This window comes from Pantherophis guttatus, chromosome 2 (genome assembly GCF_059756535.1).
Source record: "Pantherophis guttatus breed Tessera chromosome 2, ASM5975653v1, whole genome shotgun sequence".
NCBI lineage: Eukaryota > Metazoa > Chordata > Lepidosauria > Squamata > Colubridae > Pantherophis > Pantherophis guttatus.
In genome coordinates, this window is record NC_142064.1 from 129399397 (window position 1) to 129417566 (window position 18170).

At 42.9% G+C, this 18170-nt stretch overlaps 1 protein-coding gene across 2 annotated transcripts in view; it reads left to right on the forward strand.

Annotated features, from left to right (window-relative positions):
• Positions 1-842: 842 nt before the first annotated feature.
• SLC26A10P (Solute carrier family 26 member 10) overlaps positions 843-18170 on the forward strand; it is a 31659-nt gene continuing 14331 nt past the window's right edge. For both annotated transcript variants that reach the window (XM_087886697.1, XM_034419196.3), the window contains exons 1-10: positions 843-1179; positions 3431-3541; positions 5562-5722; positions 7007-7171; positions 8565-8717; positions 10914-10996; positions 11227-11374; positions 12850-12963; positions 14204-14281; positions 16101-16196. In XM_087886697.1, coding sequence (XP_087742823.1) covers positions 912-1179; positions 3431-3541; positions 5562-5722; positions 7007-7171; positions 8565-8717; positions 10914-10996; positions 11227-11374; positions 12850-12963; positions 14204-14281; positions 16101-16196 — 1377 coding nt within the window. In that variant the 5' untranslated portion in view covers positions 843-911. The remainder of the gene's footprint in view (positions 1180-3430; positions 3542-5561; positions 5723-7006; positions 7172-8564; positions 8718-10913; positions 10997-11226; positions 11375-12849; positions 12964-14203; positions 14282-16100; positions 16197-18170) is intronic.

The following is an 18170-nucleotide window of genomic DNA, read 5'->3' on the forward strand; positions in this document are numbered from 1 at the left end:
TATATGCTGACTTTCAGGGGGCTAATTATACAGTACAAAGAGATTAAAACAATTGCAATCACAAGAGCTGTCTGTAACGAAAAAGATTTCAAAAGTGGAATGAGTCTGGCTTCCAAGGGAGCATATTTTCTGCTTTAGGAGTCACACCAGAGAAGACCCTCTCCTATGCGCCCACCCCCCAAATGGATCTCAAACAAGAAGGATATATTTTTAAGTGGCCCTAATGTGCAGGCAAACTCACATCAAGATAGAGAATCTCTCGGTAGAATTAGGTCCTATGTCGTTCAGGGCTTTAAACCAACCCTTACATTGTGTTCAGAAATTAAACCAACACCTTACATTGTGTTCAGAAAACAGCTGACAAGCGACATGGGAAAAACATACTTTCTGAATTATGCACCACTGAGCAGGCAAGTTGCTGCATTTTTATTATTTTTTTTTATCAAGGGAAGCTTGAAACCAGTTCTCTGGGATAACCCTCGTATGGATATTAAACTTTCTGAAAATTTGCTGAAAGTTAAGTAGTCACGAGGGGCATTCAGTTAGGATTCCCCAGCCCTGGTGCTAAGGCAGAGGAACAAAGCAATCCAGCTGCTTTGAAAGAACAGGAGTTTGAACTGAAAATGCAAGGACGAGAAGGGAGAACGAACGGGATTGTTCCAGCGAAGGAAGTCTCTGGCTGCAGGGATGCTGGCGAAAGTGTCTGGAGTGCTGACTCAGAGAGCGCCTGGTGGCCGGCGACTGACCTTTGGCCCCTTTGCTTCCTCCTCCTTCCTGCCCAAAACCTCTTCGGCTTTCCAGAGGGAGGAGAATCCCAGCTCCTTAAGTCTTTGATTGGTTAAGAAAGTCAAGTCTAGCCCAGAATAAAAGGTAAGAGGGAGCATCTCGTCAGCTGGCCTGCCACCCTCAGCATGAGCACCTTGGCCTTGTACCGCGGCATCTACACCCAAGAGAGCTTCCAACAAGTCTATGGGGTGCCCCTGGAGCCGGAGAGCAGCCTAGCAGGGATGGTGAAGGGCAGGCTGAGCCGCTGCTGCCGCTGCTCCAGATCGACAGTCTTGCACTTATTTAGAAGCAGGCTGCCTATTGCAAATTGGCTGCCCAAGTACCAGCCGAAGAAATGGCTTTTGGGGGACCTGGTGGCGGGGTTAACGGTGGGCGTTGTACACATCCCTCAAGGTGAGTTTGTATGTGGGTGTTTGCAGGTGTGCAAGGGTGCAATTCATTGCAGGGTCATGCAACAGAAGGTGAACAAAAGACTTTAACCTGGGAGCTCGTAGTCATGTGCCCAAGAATTATGCAGCCAGAACAGGAGCAGCAGTTCTTTCCTTTTGGAAAGGTCTATTGAACTGCACAACAAAACAGGCAAATTTAGGGATAGGCAAACAATATCCATGACTTTGACTCATTTCTGTTCCATACTTGTCCCTCCATTGATCTCTCTTTCTCTCTCTTCCTCCATGGATTTTTGTTGTTCCAAAATCAGCCTCAAATGTTTTATTTCTGTTTTCCTCACAAGCCTGGCAGGAATGCCCTATTTCTGACCTCCATTTTTTGGGGGGTGAAACAAATCTTTCTCTCATTCTCCCTCTCCCCCACCTGTAGATTCTGAGATCTGCCCCACTTCTCTGGAGCAGGAGGGTTTCTACTTTCTTGTGCTTCCAAACTACCCCTCGGTTCTTCTTAAGATCTGGTCTCCACTCTCCTTTCTACTTGGATTTTGATTGCTGTGTCTGCCTGCCTTCCCAAATATTCCCCGATTCCATGCACAGAATCCCAAATCCAGCTGTCATCCTTGTACGGTAATTCAAATCTCTGCTGTTCTTCTAACCACCTCTCTCCTTTCACCTCTCTTTGCTTTTTCCCCTTCTAGGATTTTTGATAGGTAGCTTCTCTTTGCACACCTTATAATCATTTTGGATGGCTGCCTTTTTTTGCACGCTTACCAGGGAGGAAGCCTTTGGGGTTTCAGTTTAAGAAATTGCACACAGGGTGGGTAGTCAGTCTTGCTCCAAAGATTGTTCTCTAGGTTATCTTTCTGTCTTTGGTGAGAGATTGCAGCTATCTGCCGCAATAGATAAAAGCAAAGTAAAACAAGGCGGCACAGTGCCTAGGTGGTTTTTTTTGCTTTAGACTGGGCTCATGCCTTGCTTGCCCTCCCTGTTTGTCCTTTGCCAGCCCAGCCTTTGGCAAGGCAGCTGAGCTGGCATTAAAGCCATGTACATTGCCAAGTCCCCAGCCAAGACTGCTGTTGCATGTCGTCCTCTAACAGTTGACAGAAAGAAGGAGGCTTTGCCAGTCATTCATAGGTCCCATCAAAGAAAATTAGAGGCGCTTTGAACAAACCTTGAGCGGCGTGAGAGAAGCTATTTTCCTGTTAAGATGCCACATTCAAAATCCTGCATTTCTGTTTCCAGAGGCTGGTGGCTGTTTACATGAAGCAATGCAAAGCTTTCAATGCATTAAAAATATAAGATTTCATTATCATTTAACCTTCCAGAGACTAGAGCCCAATTCTTCTGGTCTATGACCCAGAATGGAAGCAATATAACAATTAAAGCAGAATAATGAATGCCTTTGCAGAAAATAAGAAAATACATTTCCCACCCAAGTTTTGAATAGATAATGCAGGAAACTATGTTCACACTCCCTGCATTGGGATGAGTTGGTGGGAAGCATTTCATGTGGTTATAGAATAATTTCATTTATATCTATGAAACTTGGAAAGTAACTTTGGACAACTTATTGTCTCAAAGGTTTACTCTTCAGCTAAGTAATTTTTTTCAAGAAGTGCAATGGGGTGATATTTGTTATCTGAATGTCAGGAATGGAAAGCCTAGAAACATTTCTCTATTATCAGAAGCCATGCTACCATACTGAATCTGAATATTTGTGGGTTATGGATAATACAAGAGTGAGAAAAATGTTCTCCATGTGGACAAAGGTAGGAAGATTTTGTGTTCAATTGAAGTATCAGGAGATACACCTGGATGCTGTATACATCAATTCCTCTCATCAAACAGAACAGCCAATGACAAGGAATAACGGGAGTTGTAGTTCTGTGTCCCCGTGTAGCTGCAGGTTGCTTGTTCCTGCATTAGGTTATTGTTTTGTCAACTCTTTATCCAAGATTAAGTCCTATATTATTGGAAAAATGAAATAATTTATTGCCACTCAGAGTTGGCTGTTATCCTATCTACTCTACCCAGTTACAATACGAAGGGCAGGAGATAGAGCTTAGGCCTTCTGTCCCTTCTGTTACCTCAAAGGAACTGATAATGTCAGCAGTGTTTTGGCAGGGCAACCAGACCTATGACTTAGGGTTTATGTTCTTGGAAATCAACTTTCCAAGTTGATTTCCTAATAGTTCATTCTTTGGCTTTAGAACTAGTGGGGATTCTATGACTCTTTCTGTTTGTTCTTCCTGCAGGAATGGCCTTTGCTCTGCTCACTTCAGTGGCTCCGATCTATGGGCTGTACACTTCATTCTTCCCAGCCTTGTTGTATATGCTTTTTGGGACAGGGCGTCATGTGTCTACAGGTAGGCAAGACCCAGGTCACTTCCAGATGACGAACTTTCTGTCTCCTAACTCTTTGGAATCTTGTTTAAACTGCCTTCCCCAAATTGATCTGGAATGCTTTGATTGTTTACAAATCTATTCAAGTATCCAGATATGATTGGCAGTTGTGTTAACTTTTCTGGACATCCATAGACTTTCTAGAGTTGAAATAACGGTGCCTAGTCCTGTCTCCTGGGATCTGCATCTGAACACAGGTTCCTTCCTTATGTTCCAGAAAGTAAGAGAATACATTTCTAGCTCTGTGTGTGTGTGTGAGAGAGAGAGAGAGAGAATATGTATTTATTTCATGCCCCTCCCAATTTCAAGTACAAGGCATCAAGATGCTGCTTCTGAAGCTACTGTCAAGAATGAAACTTTGGCAGCTAGGTGCCTCTTTGTTTCAACTTGCCATTAGAGTAAGGGGTGGGGACGTGTTGCTTTAGAATGGGTTCGATGGAGAAATGAAACCTCTATGATTCCACTGAAGCCCGTGAGAGCCTGAAACCTTTCCAAGGACATTGTAGCAGGTGTGGAGTTGAAGCAGATGGTTCCCATAACAAAATGAAATTATTTACATGGATTACCTGAGAGGTTGGGGGTCTGGCTAAGGAAATTATTGTTTAAGTCTATGAACTAGTGTTTTGGAACCTCAAAGTTAGTTTTGCTTCAACATGCAGTGTATTCCATAAACAGTAAGAATTTTGGAAATGATTCCATTTCCAAAAATCTTACTGTTTATGGAATACACTGCATGTCGAAGCATGAGTGAATGGAGTTTTATTTGGCTTCTCGAGCTGGCTGTTGACAGCTACACTTACTGCCGTGATATGATATTTCCACAGATACCTCGTGGCCACCACAATATACCAAATTGCTTGCACATGCATGCTTCTGGATAACAGCATTCTGATAAACAGGGAGCTCACCTTGCATGAGTCTTAGGGATGCACATTCCCCTAGAACAGGGGTCAGCAACCTGTGGCTCTGGAGCTCCATGTGGCTCTTTCACCCCTCTGCTGCAGCTCCCTGTCACTCAAAATATGTGTCACAACCACCAATGTGCGATACCCACCGGCACGCGATTTATTGAGCTTTTCAACCCCCAGTAGGCCAACCATGGATAAATCCAAGCAAAGAAAAGTTTCAGAAGAAAACAGAATGTTTAATTCAACTACATACGCTAGTTTTCTGGCCGCTCAAGAAATAGTCAGGCACGGGAAGGGTTTTCTGGCTCCCGGTGTTTTCTTTTCTGTGGGAAACGGGTCCAGATGGCTCTTTGAGTGTTTAAGGTTGCAGACCGCTGCACTAGAAGACCTATCTGTCAGGATTCAGTAATCGTCTGTGGCTTCTGGTTGGGGAAATACTCTTTGGGGTGCTTCTTGATGTAATCTTTTGCAGACCTACACTCATAACATAATTCTATGTATATTATGCTTAGGCTAAGTTTAATTTTATTAATGCTTTACTTGAAATGTGAGGCCCTTCTGAAGCACTGGATTGAATGTTGAGTTATGGTGGATGCTCAGGTCAAGTCTTGCATTGCTTACTGCAAAAGTATTGAGTTTTTATTGTCCATTTCCTTGATTCATTCAAAGAATATTATGAGAAATCCAGATGAGTTCTCCCAATCGCTTCTTATACTTTCCTTTCTTATCTCAGAAATAAGGAAGGGAAAAACAGGAGTGTCTTTTAATTAGTACTGGGAATTTTCCTTTTGGATATTATTCATACATATCAGCTTTTCTGCAAGGCCCAGTGTGTTGTTCAAACCAAGGGTAACTTCTATTTCAAGGTAACTCTTATTGCTCTTTGCCTTGCAATGTGTCAAAGAGTGTTACATAATAGAGTAAGGAGAGGAAAATTGTCATCCTTCACCTGTTTTGCATTCCAGTTCCCATAAATCCCTAATTTCTTGCCCTTACAGTTGGAATTGGTGGGTATTTAGCCAGGACTGGAGATTAAAACCTTGCCTTCCTATTTCATCCTTTTCCCACTCCTCAGGCACGTTTGCTGTGGTCAGTCTGATGACAGGCTCCGTGGTGGAGCGCTTGGTTCCCATCCCTCAGCAGTCCAATGGCACAGGTCCTGCTGAAGTCACCTTGTTAGAGAGACAACGCATTGAGGTAGCTGCCGCCATGGCCTTTTTCATGGGGCTCCTCATGGTGAGTTCCTGGGGATGCTGTAACTTTATCAGGCCTGTGCAGATGGGTCCAATGGGGAGGGCTTGTTCGACACAAACAAGTGTTATCATGCTGTGAGAATATTGGGTTGACAAATTAGAAAGACTTTTTTTCTAAACTTGAGCATTTAGTTTTGTCCACTTAATGAAACTGTTTCATTATATATATATATTTGCTCCTGGAAGCACGAAGCCGAGAACACCAGCCTGAAGATGACGAATGAGACTTCGTCGAAACGTCGCCAAGACACTTCCAATTTTACGTGGGAGAAGTATATATATATATATATATAGGGCTGTAGAAAAATCTTGGCTACGTAGGAAAAACCTGGCTAAAAGAAAATATACACACACACACACACACACACACACACACACACAATATATATATATACACTATATATATATGTGTGTTTTCATATATATATATATATATATTTGTTTATGTAAGTTTTATATACACAATATATATATATATATATATATATATATATATATATATATATTCTCATACGTAAGATTTTCAGTGATAAATAATTATGTGTTAATAATAAGGAATTGTGAAGCAATATAAATTTAATCTGACATGTTTCATGTATTGTTTGATGATATTTGAAAACATTGAAGTTGACTTTTGTAATTTTTCTTCTATTGCTTTTTTAAAAAATTTTCTTGAGTTTAACAAGCAAACCAGCATTAATAAAATACTTTAAAATATTTTGATTTTTTTAAAAAATCCCTGTGCAGTTTTCCTACTTATCTGTTTTATAGTGTTTATTTAGTGAGTGTGATAACAGTGAGGCCAAGCGATCCCTAAAGATCACTTAAGGTTACTGTCCAGAACTTTCAGTTCACCAATGTGGCACACATATATAGGTGTGTGTGTGTGTCTATGTATGTATATATGTGTGTTTGTGTGTGTGTGTGTATACATATATATACATACACATATACATACATACATACACATGCACATCCATATATTTCAAGCTTATGTTCACACAAGTATAAAAATTAGAAAGTTGCTTCATTAAAACAAAGATTGCTGAGATAGTTGAAGGAAGTTTTAAGGGTTCTTACAAGGTATTTATAAGCCTGAAAATAAAAACAGAAGAGAAAATTTTCTAATTTTGCCTGGAAAGGAGCAAACTTAACAACAGCTCCACTGTTGTGTGGCTTTCTTTACCTGTGGAAGAGGTAAAACCAAGCACTGCATCTTTTTCTAGGGAATTTCATATAACTCAGGCATCTCTTTCCTTCACCCCAGGTCATGATGTTTCTGCTTCACTTGGGCTTCCTTTCCACCTACCTCTCGGAGCCAGTAGTCAAGGCCTTTACTAGTGCCGCTGCCTTGCACGTGGTGGTTTCTCAGCTACAGAGCCTCCTGGGCATATCCTTACCACGTCCCAATGGCTACTTTGCCATTTTCAAGGTATGGGACATTCTGGGGCCATTTATGAAGAGAGAAGATACCTCTCATCCCTAATTCACCTAACCCTGTTCTAATATTCAGCTAGATACCTCAACCTACAACCACAATTGAGCCCAAAATTTCTTTTGCTTCAAAAGAAATTTGTTAAGTGAATTTTGCTTCATTTTATGACTTTTCTTGCCACATTTGTTAAGTGAATCACTGCAGTTGTTAAGTTAGTAACACGGTTGTTAAGTGACTCTGGCTTCCCCCTTGACTTTGCTTGTCAGAAGGTCACGTAACCCCCGTGACGCTGCAACTGTCATAAATGTGAGTCAGTTGTCAGGCATCCAAATGTAAATCACATGACCATGGGGATGCTGCAACGGTCGTCAGGGTGAAAAATGGTCTTAAGCAGGGGTGGGCTGCTGGCAGTTCACAAGGGTTTGGGAGAACCTGTAGCTAAGTTTCTGTGCAGTTCGGAGAACTCCCAGATCCCACTCCTGGCTGGCCCCGTCCTGCCCCACCCTGCCCACCCCTCCCAGGAGTCCCCATGTGGCTCATTTTGGAGGCAGGTAAGTGCAGGGCGCATGCGGAGGCTCGGGGAGGGCGAAAAACGGGCGTACCAGAAGTTCGGGTTCCGGGAGGCCCGTTTCTGGCCACCAGAGGGCCTCCGGAGCCTGGGGAGGCTGTTTTCGCGCCCTCCCCCGCCGTGGTGTAGGAGGCCAACTAGGCCACGCCCACCATGGCCATGCCCACCCAGCAACTGGGCAGAGAACCCCTTGCTAAAATTTTAGAAGCCCACCCCTGGTCTTAAGTCACTTTTTAAAATGCTGTTGTAACTTTGAATGGTCTCTAAACAAACTGTTGTAAGTCGAGGACTACCTGTACTGAAGATATTTGCTTCTCTAAACTACTATGTGTCTGCCCTTCTAAGTAGGCCATTTAAGAAACTGGCACTGCAGGGATTGCAGGAATGTTCTTTAGTGTAGTATGAAGAATAGCAAAACCTTGAAAGCCTGCCGAAGCTGCTGCCTGTCCCATCTTAATACAAAACAAAATCAAGATAGGGAATTGTGAGTTTCTTTCTCATGTTTTCCACCATTTTGGGACTGGGTAATTTACTCTTCTGCTAAACAGCTCTCCTGTACCTTCCTCAAGGTTTGCATTGCATTTCCTGTCAGTATCTTTTCTTACAGTTTAGCCATGCTTTGTCTTTCCTTCCCTCCCCAAGTTACTTTAGGTAAAATACAATGGATCCTCAGCTCAGCTCAGCCAGTCTATAAAGGCCCTTAGTGACTGCTGCTGGATGGGTTCAGTAAATTTACTTGCTGCCTTGTCTTCCCAGGCTGCTCGATGAGCTTATGTTAAATTCTTTTTATTCAATGAGAACTATCTCTGTGTTATTCCCTAGACACTGGCATCTGTTGTGGAAGCATTGCCCTTAACCAACATGGCAGAACTGCTTATCTCTGGGCTCTGCTTAGCTGTGCTGGTACCGATCAAAGAAATCAACCACCGCTACCGTAGCCGGATGTGGGTCCCCATCCCAGGAGAGATAATCATGGCAAGTACTGAGCCTTCACTCTATCGAATACAGCCACTGACAGCCCTAAATTGGAGAAACTCATTCCTTAACTTAGCAAATTGATGTACACAGAGTTCATTGCTTCCTTTGTCTCTTTCTTGAGATTATCAATATATTTAGGTTATAAACATACATTACACCCAGTGGTGGGTTCCTCCCGGTTCGGCCCGATTCTGCTGAGCCGGTAGTGGTGACGATATGATGTCACCAAACCGGTTCTGCCCCCCCGCCCCCCGCGTTATTCTTACCTTTTATTTGGCCCCACCCCCAATCTATTACTGCCTCCTGAGTCCCAGTTGATGGCTAGAGGGAAAAAACTCTTGTTTAAACTCTTGCCGCGGGGCTTCAAAGGGCTGCCCTACAGCTGATCAGTGTTAAAAGAAAACAAATGAGTAGATCAGTGCCTGCAAAAATAAATGGATAGGCCAGTGCCTGCAAAAATACACAAGTAGACCAGTGCCTGCAAAAAGAAATGGGTAGATCGGTACAGCTCTGCAAGCAGTTAAAAGCCTGACAGACCAGTACCTCTGCTAAATCCAAAATAATTGTCACATGACCATCAAGCCATGCCCACAAAATAAGCTATGCCCAAAGAACTGGTAGTAAAAAATTTTAGAACCCACCCCTGATTACACCCCCTCTACACATACACCCCCACACACTGGAGGCCAAAAGAAAGAAAGAACAGAGGAAGAGCCAGGGATGAAATCCAGCAGGTGCTGACAGGTTCTGGAGAACTGGTAGCAGAAATTTTAAGTGGTTCAGAAAACCAGCAAATACCACCTCTGGCTGGCCCCAGAGTGGGGTGGGAATGGAGATTTTGCAATATCCTTCCCCCAGGAGTGGGGAGGGAATGGGGATTTTGCAGTATCCCTCCGCTGAAGTGGGGTGGGAATGGAGATTTTGCAGTATCCTTCCCCTGCCACGCCCTCCAAGCCACATCATGCCCACCAAGCCACACCCACAGAACCAGTAGTAAAAAAAATTGAATTTCACCACTGGGAAGAGCTTGTAGGTAGACCATTGTTCCAGTAGTGGGTAGGACAAGAAAAGCTGAGTGCTGTACTTAGGACTAAACTACAAATTATGTTAAGCATTCCTTTGTAGTAAACGTATCATTTAAAAAAACAGAGAAGCAAACAAATAGCTATTGAAATGTCTTTGGGCTCATCCTCATGTCCACCTAACCATGACACAAATGTGGTCTTGAGGCAGCTTAAAGTTGTTAGTTATTCCAGTTTGAAAGGGGTGTTTTCCCTCTTCTTCTGACCCTGATTGCCATTGACACACTCTAGTGTGCTTCAGTCACGATCAAGTTGCTAACATAAGCAGGGATGGGCAGCTTTTAATAGCCAGCCTCTCCTGTTGTGGGCAGATCCTCTAGTCCAGTCACTGGAAACTGCCCTCACCGCCATTTTGTCTTGGGCCTCAGGTGAGACTGAACACCTGGCTTCTGCAGAGGTATCTCCCTGACCCATTCTTTCTGCAACGTTTGTCAAGTCCTCCACAGACACCTTACAAACAAAGTTTAGCATATTTCTGAAAAAAGTACTGAATCTGTGCCTTGAAAACAGGACTTGCACTGATTTGAAAAATAGTGCTAGGAGTATGCTGCAGGGAGAATTGATTAAAACCAGGAAAGATATCTAGGTTCTATCAACTATACATTGCTGGTTTTGTCCCCACCGAGTGCATTAAAGATTTTCCACTGCTTCTGTCAACCGTGGATCTTCTACAGTTGTACTTTTGACTGGCTTTATCACAATGGGAGGGGATGGTGCCATTTCGCCTAGTCCGTTCTAGACTATTGGACATACTGCCAACGCCGCCATTCTGTTGCAACCTTTTGCAGCACTTGCCCAACAGAATCACAAGTTATGTAATGCATGGTCTTCTTTTTAAAGACATATATGTCAGCTCTAGCTGACACAGAAAAAAAAATCCTTAACTCAGTTCAGTATTCATCCCTAACACACTGAATAAATTCAGGTTGCCCTCTTGCGGGAAAATATATTTGAGAGATCAAAAAAATGGGAGAGACTTGATTTTTCAGATCTCCAGATATTAACAGCTGCAATCAATTTTGCTCAAAGACGATGGTGTTGTTGGCTTTTTTAAAATAAAGATGTTGAGGATAGCACTTTTTAAAATTATTTATTTGACTTCTTGTGATAGGTACTGCTGGCCACGGGAATCTGTTTCGCTTCCTCTCTGAATACCCACTATAATGTACAGATCGTTGGACACCTCCCAGCAGGGTAAGTTCCTTTCCTATCTCTATTTTCCCCATTTTGCACATTGGCTAAAGGCAAGGACACTGCCACTCTATTGGCATGGCATCAAAAATGCAATTTCCTGTCTTAGCCTGATGCTCTGGATTGGGCCATATGGTGGTCAGCTTGGCTCTGGAGATGGATGACGGGGAGGGGCAATGACTGATCTCTTTCCCAGCACACAGTGATTCCCATTCCACCATTCTTTCATGCAGGTTCCCACAGCCCCAGCTCCCAGCTCTGCATCTGCTGCCCCAAGTGTTGGGTGACACGGTGGCCCTCGCTTTCGTGGCCTACGCCATCTCAGTGTCCCTGGCCATGATCTACGCTGAGAAGTACCACTATGTCATTGATCCCAACCAGGTGTGTGCCCATCCTGGGAGCCTGGGTCTCCTCAAAAAGGGAGAAACGGAGACTTCTGGTCAAGGAGTCTGCCTAGCTGCCCATCCCCTTATGCTTGTCAATCTGTTTAACTCCTTGTATCCTAAAGGATCTGGTTTTCCCAGAGTCCTTCTTCCTTTTACGTTTAAATTGACAGCCATCTTGAATGGGCTTCTGATTCTGACTTGAAGTTTCAGATTGATATCAGTGACAGACAGAATAGGAGCTACCAAATTCTTGATTCTTTTTCACGACTTCATCAAGTAGTTGAAAAATGCCTCATGAAACCCATTCTTAAACCTTTTTCATTGTGCGCTTGCTCTGCAAATGGCCGCTTTCCTTTCAGAATCTGAAGTTTAGGGCTGAACTTTGCTGTAGAAGCTCCTGTAGTTGGGTTCTGCAGTACCCATTTTTTTTTCCAGCCATGCTTCAGGTCCTGCTGAAGGCAAAGCAATGGATATTTCTGCCATCTTCATTACTGAAGATAGTGGGGTTTTCCAAGCTGCATATTAAATGTTCTTCAAGTTGGAGACGTTTTCCCGAAGGTGCATTTTGTTCACATTCACTTTAATAGGCTTTGGCTAAGCGTTAGAGCAGACATTTCAAAGCCAAATCTCAGAATAGTCAAAACCAACCCAGATTTTAACTCTCAAATAGCTTTTCCAGTTGAGGAACACTGGAAACTATAATTCTGTGTGTTTTGACCTAGGCTTCCTGAGTCAGTAAAACACACGAGTAGTCCCAAAAACCTCTTTTATTTCAACAACTGTGAATTCTGTTCATTCACAAATGAGTTCCAAATAGTTGTAAAGAGTCCTTCGGGATACGGCTGATAATCACCCACCTTTATCTCCCTTGACACGCTGCCAAAGACCTAATTGGCAAAGCCACACAGAGTCCAGATTCAAACAGAGCTTCAAACTTTAAACTGAACAGAATTAACAATGTTGCTTCCTGCAAAGGCCTACGTGCCTTTGCTCCTCTTTTAAGTCTTATGGGAGGGGCCAATCATCTCCAAGCCTTACTCCCGAGTCGTTCCTTTTGTTTTAACTGTTCTTGCCTTCTGGCAGCTCTGTGCATGCGCACACAGGGAACAGGCTCCCCCTATTCCACTGCTTCGCTGATGTCTGACTCTGGAGGCTCCGGAATCCACACATAACTCCCAGATGGCCCTGGCCCCATCTCTGCCTCCGATGCAGAGCCCTCGTCCGAGCCTTCCCCAGACTCCAGGATTGGCCCATGTTCCTTCCTAGCCTCTTCACTGTCCAACTCTGCTGCCAGCTCTGCAGGCCACCGGCAGACCACAACACTGAGATTCTTAATGTGATCTTCGTGAATTTACAGTATTTGTAGAATTCGTTAGAGGTAGATTAGATAATAGATCCAATTAAAACTGTGCTCTATTTGTGCCATAGAACAACCAGAGACTAACCTGCTTTTGTTCTGTTATCCCACAGGAACTTCTGGCTCATGGTGTTTCAAACCTAGTCTCTTCTTTGTTCACCTGTTTCCCCAGTTCAGCCACTCTGGCTACAACTAACATTTTGGAGAGTACTGGTGGACACACACAGGTACTTAGAGAATGTCTTATTTGGCACATTTCTTTTTGCTACTTAAATACATCAGAAACAAACAGCAGATTGCTTGAGATGTAAAAAAAAAAATGTATATGTTCAAAGCACCGAGTACATTTGTAAAAGCATGAAAGATGTTTGGTTTTGTTGTGGATGTGGATGTGGCAGTAACAGTGGCTGGCCAACTTTTTTTCCCCTGCCAGGACATCTCTGTCTTCAAAACTTGCACCAAGAAAATTCTCTAAACTTGGAGGAGGCATTTCAGATACAAGACTTTTCTAATTATATATTTTCCAACCAGGAAACAGAAATAGCAAATCTGATTCTTGGTTGGGTTATGGCACTCCAGCTTTCAGTGAGAGTCACCAATAGGTCTTCCTTTTACTATTTCCTCATTTCCATGCTGGGGGGTGGGGGTGGGAAGTATTTGCCTCTGATGAAGCTGTACAGAGCCTCTGTATGAACATGAAATATGAACCTCTCAGCTTTGGTACTTGATCAGCAAGATATACATTTAGGGAGTGCAGAAATCTACCTGTATGGATACATCATTTCAAAATGAATAATCCTCCATTCAAGATTAATCTGGATAATGATCCCAATTTAGCTAGAGTTCTGTAATTTAGAGGCCAACAAGTCCTTTAGGAATAAAAGATAGAAATGAGGCCAAGAAAAGAACAATACCCTCCTGTCTTTGTTTATTTTTTCAAAAAAATTAAAGCAAAAAAAATTATTTACATTGGTTTAAGGACCGCTTTACTAATTTCTCTAGAACAAGGAGATGGTAGAGAGCAAACAGAGTTTTAGATCCTTAGCCTTGGATCTGTGGCTTCTTCCTTCATGATTTTGGTCCAATCTATACCTTATCACTTTCTCCTCCTACTTAATGTTGAAGTTTTCAATATTGGGGGAGTGGGGGGGGGGAATTGATATCAGCGTTTGGGGAAGAGAAAGAATTTTAACTAGACTTTCCTATCCAAAGTGCTTTCCTGCCAACGTTAGAGGGAGAAATATATCCCATGCTTTCTGGAGATGGTATCCTAGTATGCTATCTGGGAAGCCCAAAGATTGCTTTGTATTAGCATAATGGTGAATAAAGATCTGTTTATCTTCTTGCTACCACTACCTCTTAGGTACTATGCAATACAAAGAATGCTCTTTTTTTTGCTTGGTTCCCAATAAACTTATTGTCTTTCTGTTAGTCTGCCATGACTTGATCAGCCTTTCTTACCCACAGCTTTCTGGACTCTTCACCAGTGCCGTTGTCCTGATTGTGTTAATATGGATCGGACCGCTCTTTCATTATTTACCAAAGGTGAGCTAGATGCAGGAATGGGTTGGCAAAACCCAAAGAATGATGTTTTTTAAAAAACTACTCCTCAAACAAGAATAGGTCATGTGTATCTATTTTAAGTGTCTGTTGTATGTATAATTTGGATAGCTTTGATAAATGATTGTGGATTGAGGCTGCTGGGTTTCTTTAATAAGTGTTTTATTTATTGGGTTACTTTTGGTTAATCCGGCCTAAGCAATATTTAGCAATGGTAACTGCCAGTGCAGTTTCTCAAGAGGGCCATTGTGCCTTTAACAAGAAGCTTCCTCCTTGTGACCTTGGCCTTGTCTTGCTACCTTTTCAATGCAGCTTTGGAATTTCTAATCAACCGTTCCTTGATTGTCCTTCAGTCAATCAGTTCTTGGGCGTGGGTAGGTCCTAAGGACTAATTTCCTTCCAGTAATGGTTTTCTTTGAGAAATAGCACTGTTTCAGGATTTTTTAAAAAAGGAAAAAAGAAAAAGACAGAAAACCATTAGCGACTAAACAGTCATTTTCAGGAAATAGGAGCATTTAAGGATACGTTCAATGGAAATTCAGTAATGTTGCATCTTCACTGAACAAAAAACAGTTACATGAAACTAAGGCTATGAGAAAAAATTTATTGAAGTAAAAATACAGTACATATTTGGGAGAGGCAGATGCGGAATGAGGCTAGATTTTTTCAAAAAATATACTAGAATTTTAAGCACAGGCATGGGATATGTTACCACCATTTAAATTTTGCATCCAATTGTAGAAGAGTGTTTTTAATAATGCTTAAATGGCACAGTATAGAAGCCCATTCTTACAGATACTAGTAGGATTGATGTGAACATGGCAGCTCTTAAAAACCTAGTCTGGCACATGGTTAGACATACCTATCATTGGATTTAGGTTTATCTAAGTATCTGTAGCTTGTGTTGTACATATTCTAAAGCTTTGACCCAAGATGTAGCAGTTCAATATCCATACCAGGCAATTTAGGATGCCAAAAGGTGAGAAACTGGCATAGTTGCCAAACACTGTTATCATCTGTGATTACAACAATAAACCTATGTATGTATATATTTAGTCGGGATATTTTGTCTTTGAATTCTTTTATATGAGGTCCCCATCATTACATCATACATTCTAGATGCTAGTGAATTCCTATTGAGGCTTTAAAATATTTCTCCTTAGCAGGAAAGAACATCTGGAAAAGCTAATCTATATATATATATAAATGGCTCTGTGTGTGTGTTCCAGCATAACTCTGGAACGCCTTGAATAATTTCAACCAAACTTGGTACACAGATGACTTACTCTCTGGAAAGAAATATTATGGGGGTAAGACACCCCTAATACCCCTCGGGGTATGTGTTCTGTTAAGATACAGTCTGTTGTGCCTTAAAATTGTGTCTACTGTACTGTCTTAAAATGGCTTCTACTGTGCAGCACAGTGGAGTTGCCATGGTAAGGGCTTCACAGTACTCCACAAGAGGACTCCCTCTGGTAAGGGGGGAAATCCTTATACAGGATTAGGATAAATAAATACCCGGGCAATGCCGGGTTATCAGCTACTGAAAGATAAACAAGAAGATGTCAATGGGGGCTCCTTTGAGCAAGGGAAAGTCTACTCTCATTGAGGGAAAAGACAACAAGAGTAGTTACTCTAGATTAAGATCTGTGTTTTTAGACAGACACATTAAGTTATTTTCTGGTTAAATGAATATTTTTTGTTCTCTATTTTCCCGTAATCATCACCAATCACCAATAATGTTTTGAAAAGGCAGAGTCTCTTTAGGTGATTCCTGGTTTCTTTTTTTTTGTGTGTGTGTTAGGCTGTCCTAGCTTGTATCAATGTCACCAGCCTTCGACAGATGTTTCTGCAGTTCCGGGACTTACCTGAGCTGTGGCGGATCAGCCATGTGGACTTTGTAAGTGGCAATAGCACCTGGGAATCTCCTAATTCTGACACCTACTGTAGCTATTAAAAATGAAGCCTTATACTGTAGATCAGGGGTGTCAAATTCGATTCCATTGAGGGCTGCATCAGAGTTGTATATGACCTTGGAGAGCCGGGGTGGGTGTGGCCAAGGTGGGCATGGCCAGCATGATGTCACTTGTGTTGGGGGGTGCCTGTGGTGGGCCGAGTACTTTGCCAGCAAAAACGGGCTCTCAAGTTCCATTTTTGGATCGCCTTCTGCTACCGATAGCTTCCCACCGGCCAATACGTTCCCACAGAGAGGGACTCCTCAGGGTGCCGTCGGTTAAACAATGTTGACTGGCGACCCCCAGGGGGAGAGCCTTCTCTGTGGGGGCACCTGCCCTCTGGAATGAATTGCCCCCGGAGATATGGATGATCCCTGACCTATGCGCCTTTCGCCGTGCCCTCAAGACGTTATTGTTCCAACAAGCTGGGCTGGCCTAAAAATGAATTTTAATGGTTGTTTTAGTTTTTTAATAATATCGGGGCCAAATTACTTAATATATTTTTAAATTGCTTTTAAATTTTTTGTATATGTGTGTTTTAGTGTTGGCTGTGCACCGCCCTGAGTCCTTCGGGAGAAGGCTGGTATAAAAATTTAAATAATAAATAAATAAATAAATAAATAAATAAATAATTTTTTGGCTGCAACAGCCTCCTGCAACCCTCTGCCAGTGAAAACAGAGCTTGGGGGGAGGGGGTCACACGCAGCCCTCACAAACTCCATTTTCAGCTGGGACGGCCTCCTGCAACCCTCTGCCAGTGAAAACAGAGCTTGGGGGGCCATGCACAGTCCTCATGAGCTCCATTTTCAGCTGGGACGGCCTCCTGCAACCCTCTGCCAGTGAAAACATAACTTGGGGGGCCACGCACAGTCCTCACAAGTTCCATTTTCAGCTGGGAAAGCCTCCTGCAACCCTCTGCCAGTGAAAACGTATGAAAGTATGAAGGCTATTGCTTAACGCACTGTAAGCCGCCCTGAGTCTCCGGAGAAGGGTGGCATATAAATCAAATTAAAAAAAACAAAACAAAAAAACAAAAAAAAACCCAGAGCTTGGGGGGGCCACGTGTAGACCTCATGAGCTCCATTTTCAGCTAGGACAGCCTCCTGCAACCCTCTGCCAGTGAAAACAGAGCTCCTGAGGGCCGCGCGCAGCCTTCCCGAGCTCCATTTTCGCTGGCAGAAGCACCATGGGCCGGTCATTCACTATTTCCAGGGTGGCCCCATGGGCCAAATCTAAGCTCCCCACGGGCTGGGTTCAGCCCCTGGACCTTGAGTTTGACAGCCCTGCTGTAGATGTTCTTTCTCCTATAACTGTTGATATAAGTGCTCAGCACGTGCATTTTGAATCTATTATTTTTTATTTATTTATTTATTTATTTATTTATTTATTTATTTATTTATTATTCGAATTTCTATACCGCCCTTCTCCTTTCGGACTTAGGGCGGTGAACAGCCAAAATAAAAACATCTATACATAAAGTACGATTAAAAATAGATTTAAAATAATTAAATTTGGCCCATAGTTTAAAATTTATCAATTTAAAATCCATAACAAAATTTAAAACCAACCATAAAATCATAAAATCAAGAGAGACCGGCTAACTGAAAGAGATGAGTTTTTAGGGCCCGACGAAAAGTCCGGAGGTCGGAGATCACTCGTATCTCTGGGGATAGATTGTTCCAAAGGGTAGGTGCCACCACAGAGAAGGCTCTCCTCCTGGGGGTCGCCAGCCGGCATTGTCTAGCCGACGGCACCCTGAGGAGGCCCTCTCTGTGGGAGCGAACTGGCCGGTGGGAGGCTATTGGTGGCAGAAGGCGGTCCCGTAAGTACCCTGGCCCTAAGCCATGGAGCGCTTTAAAGGTGATCACCAACACCTTGAAGCGCACCCGGAAGTCCACCGGAAGCCAATGCAGCTCGCG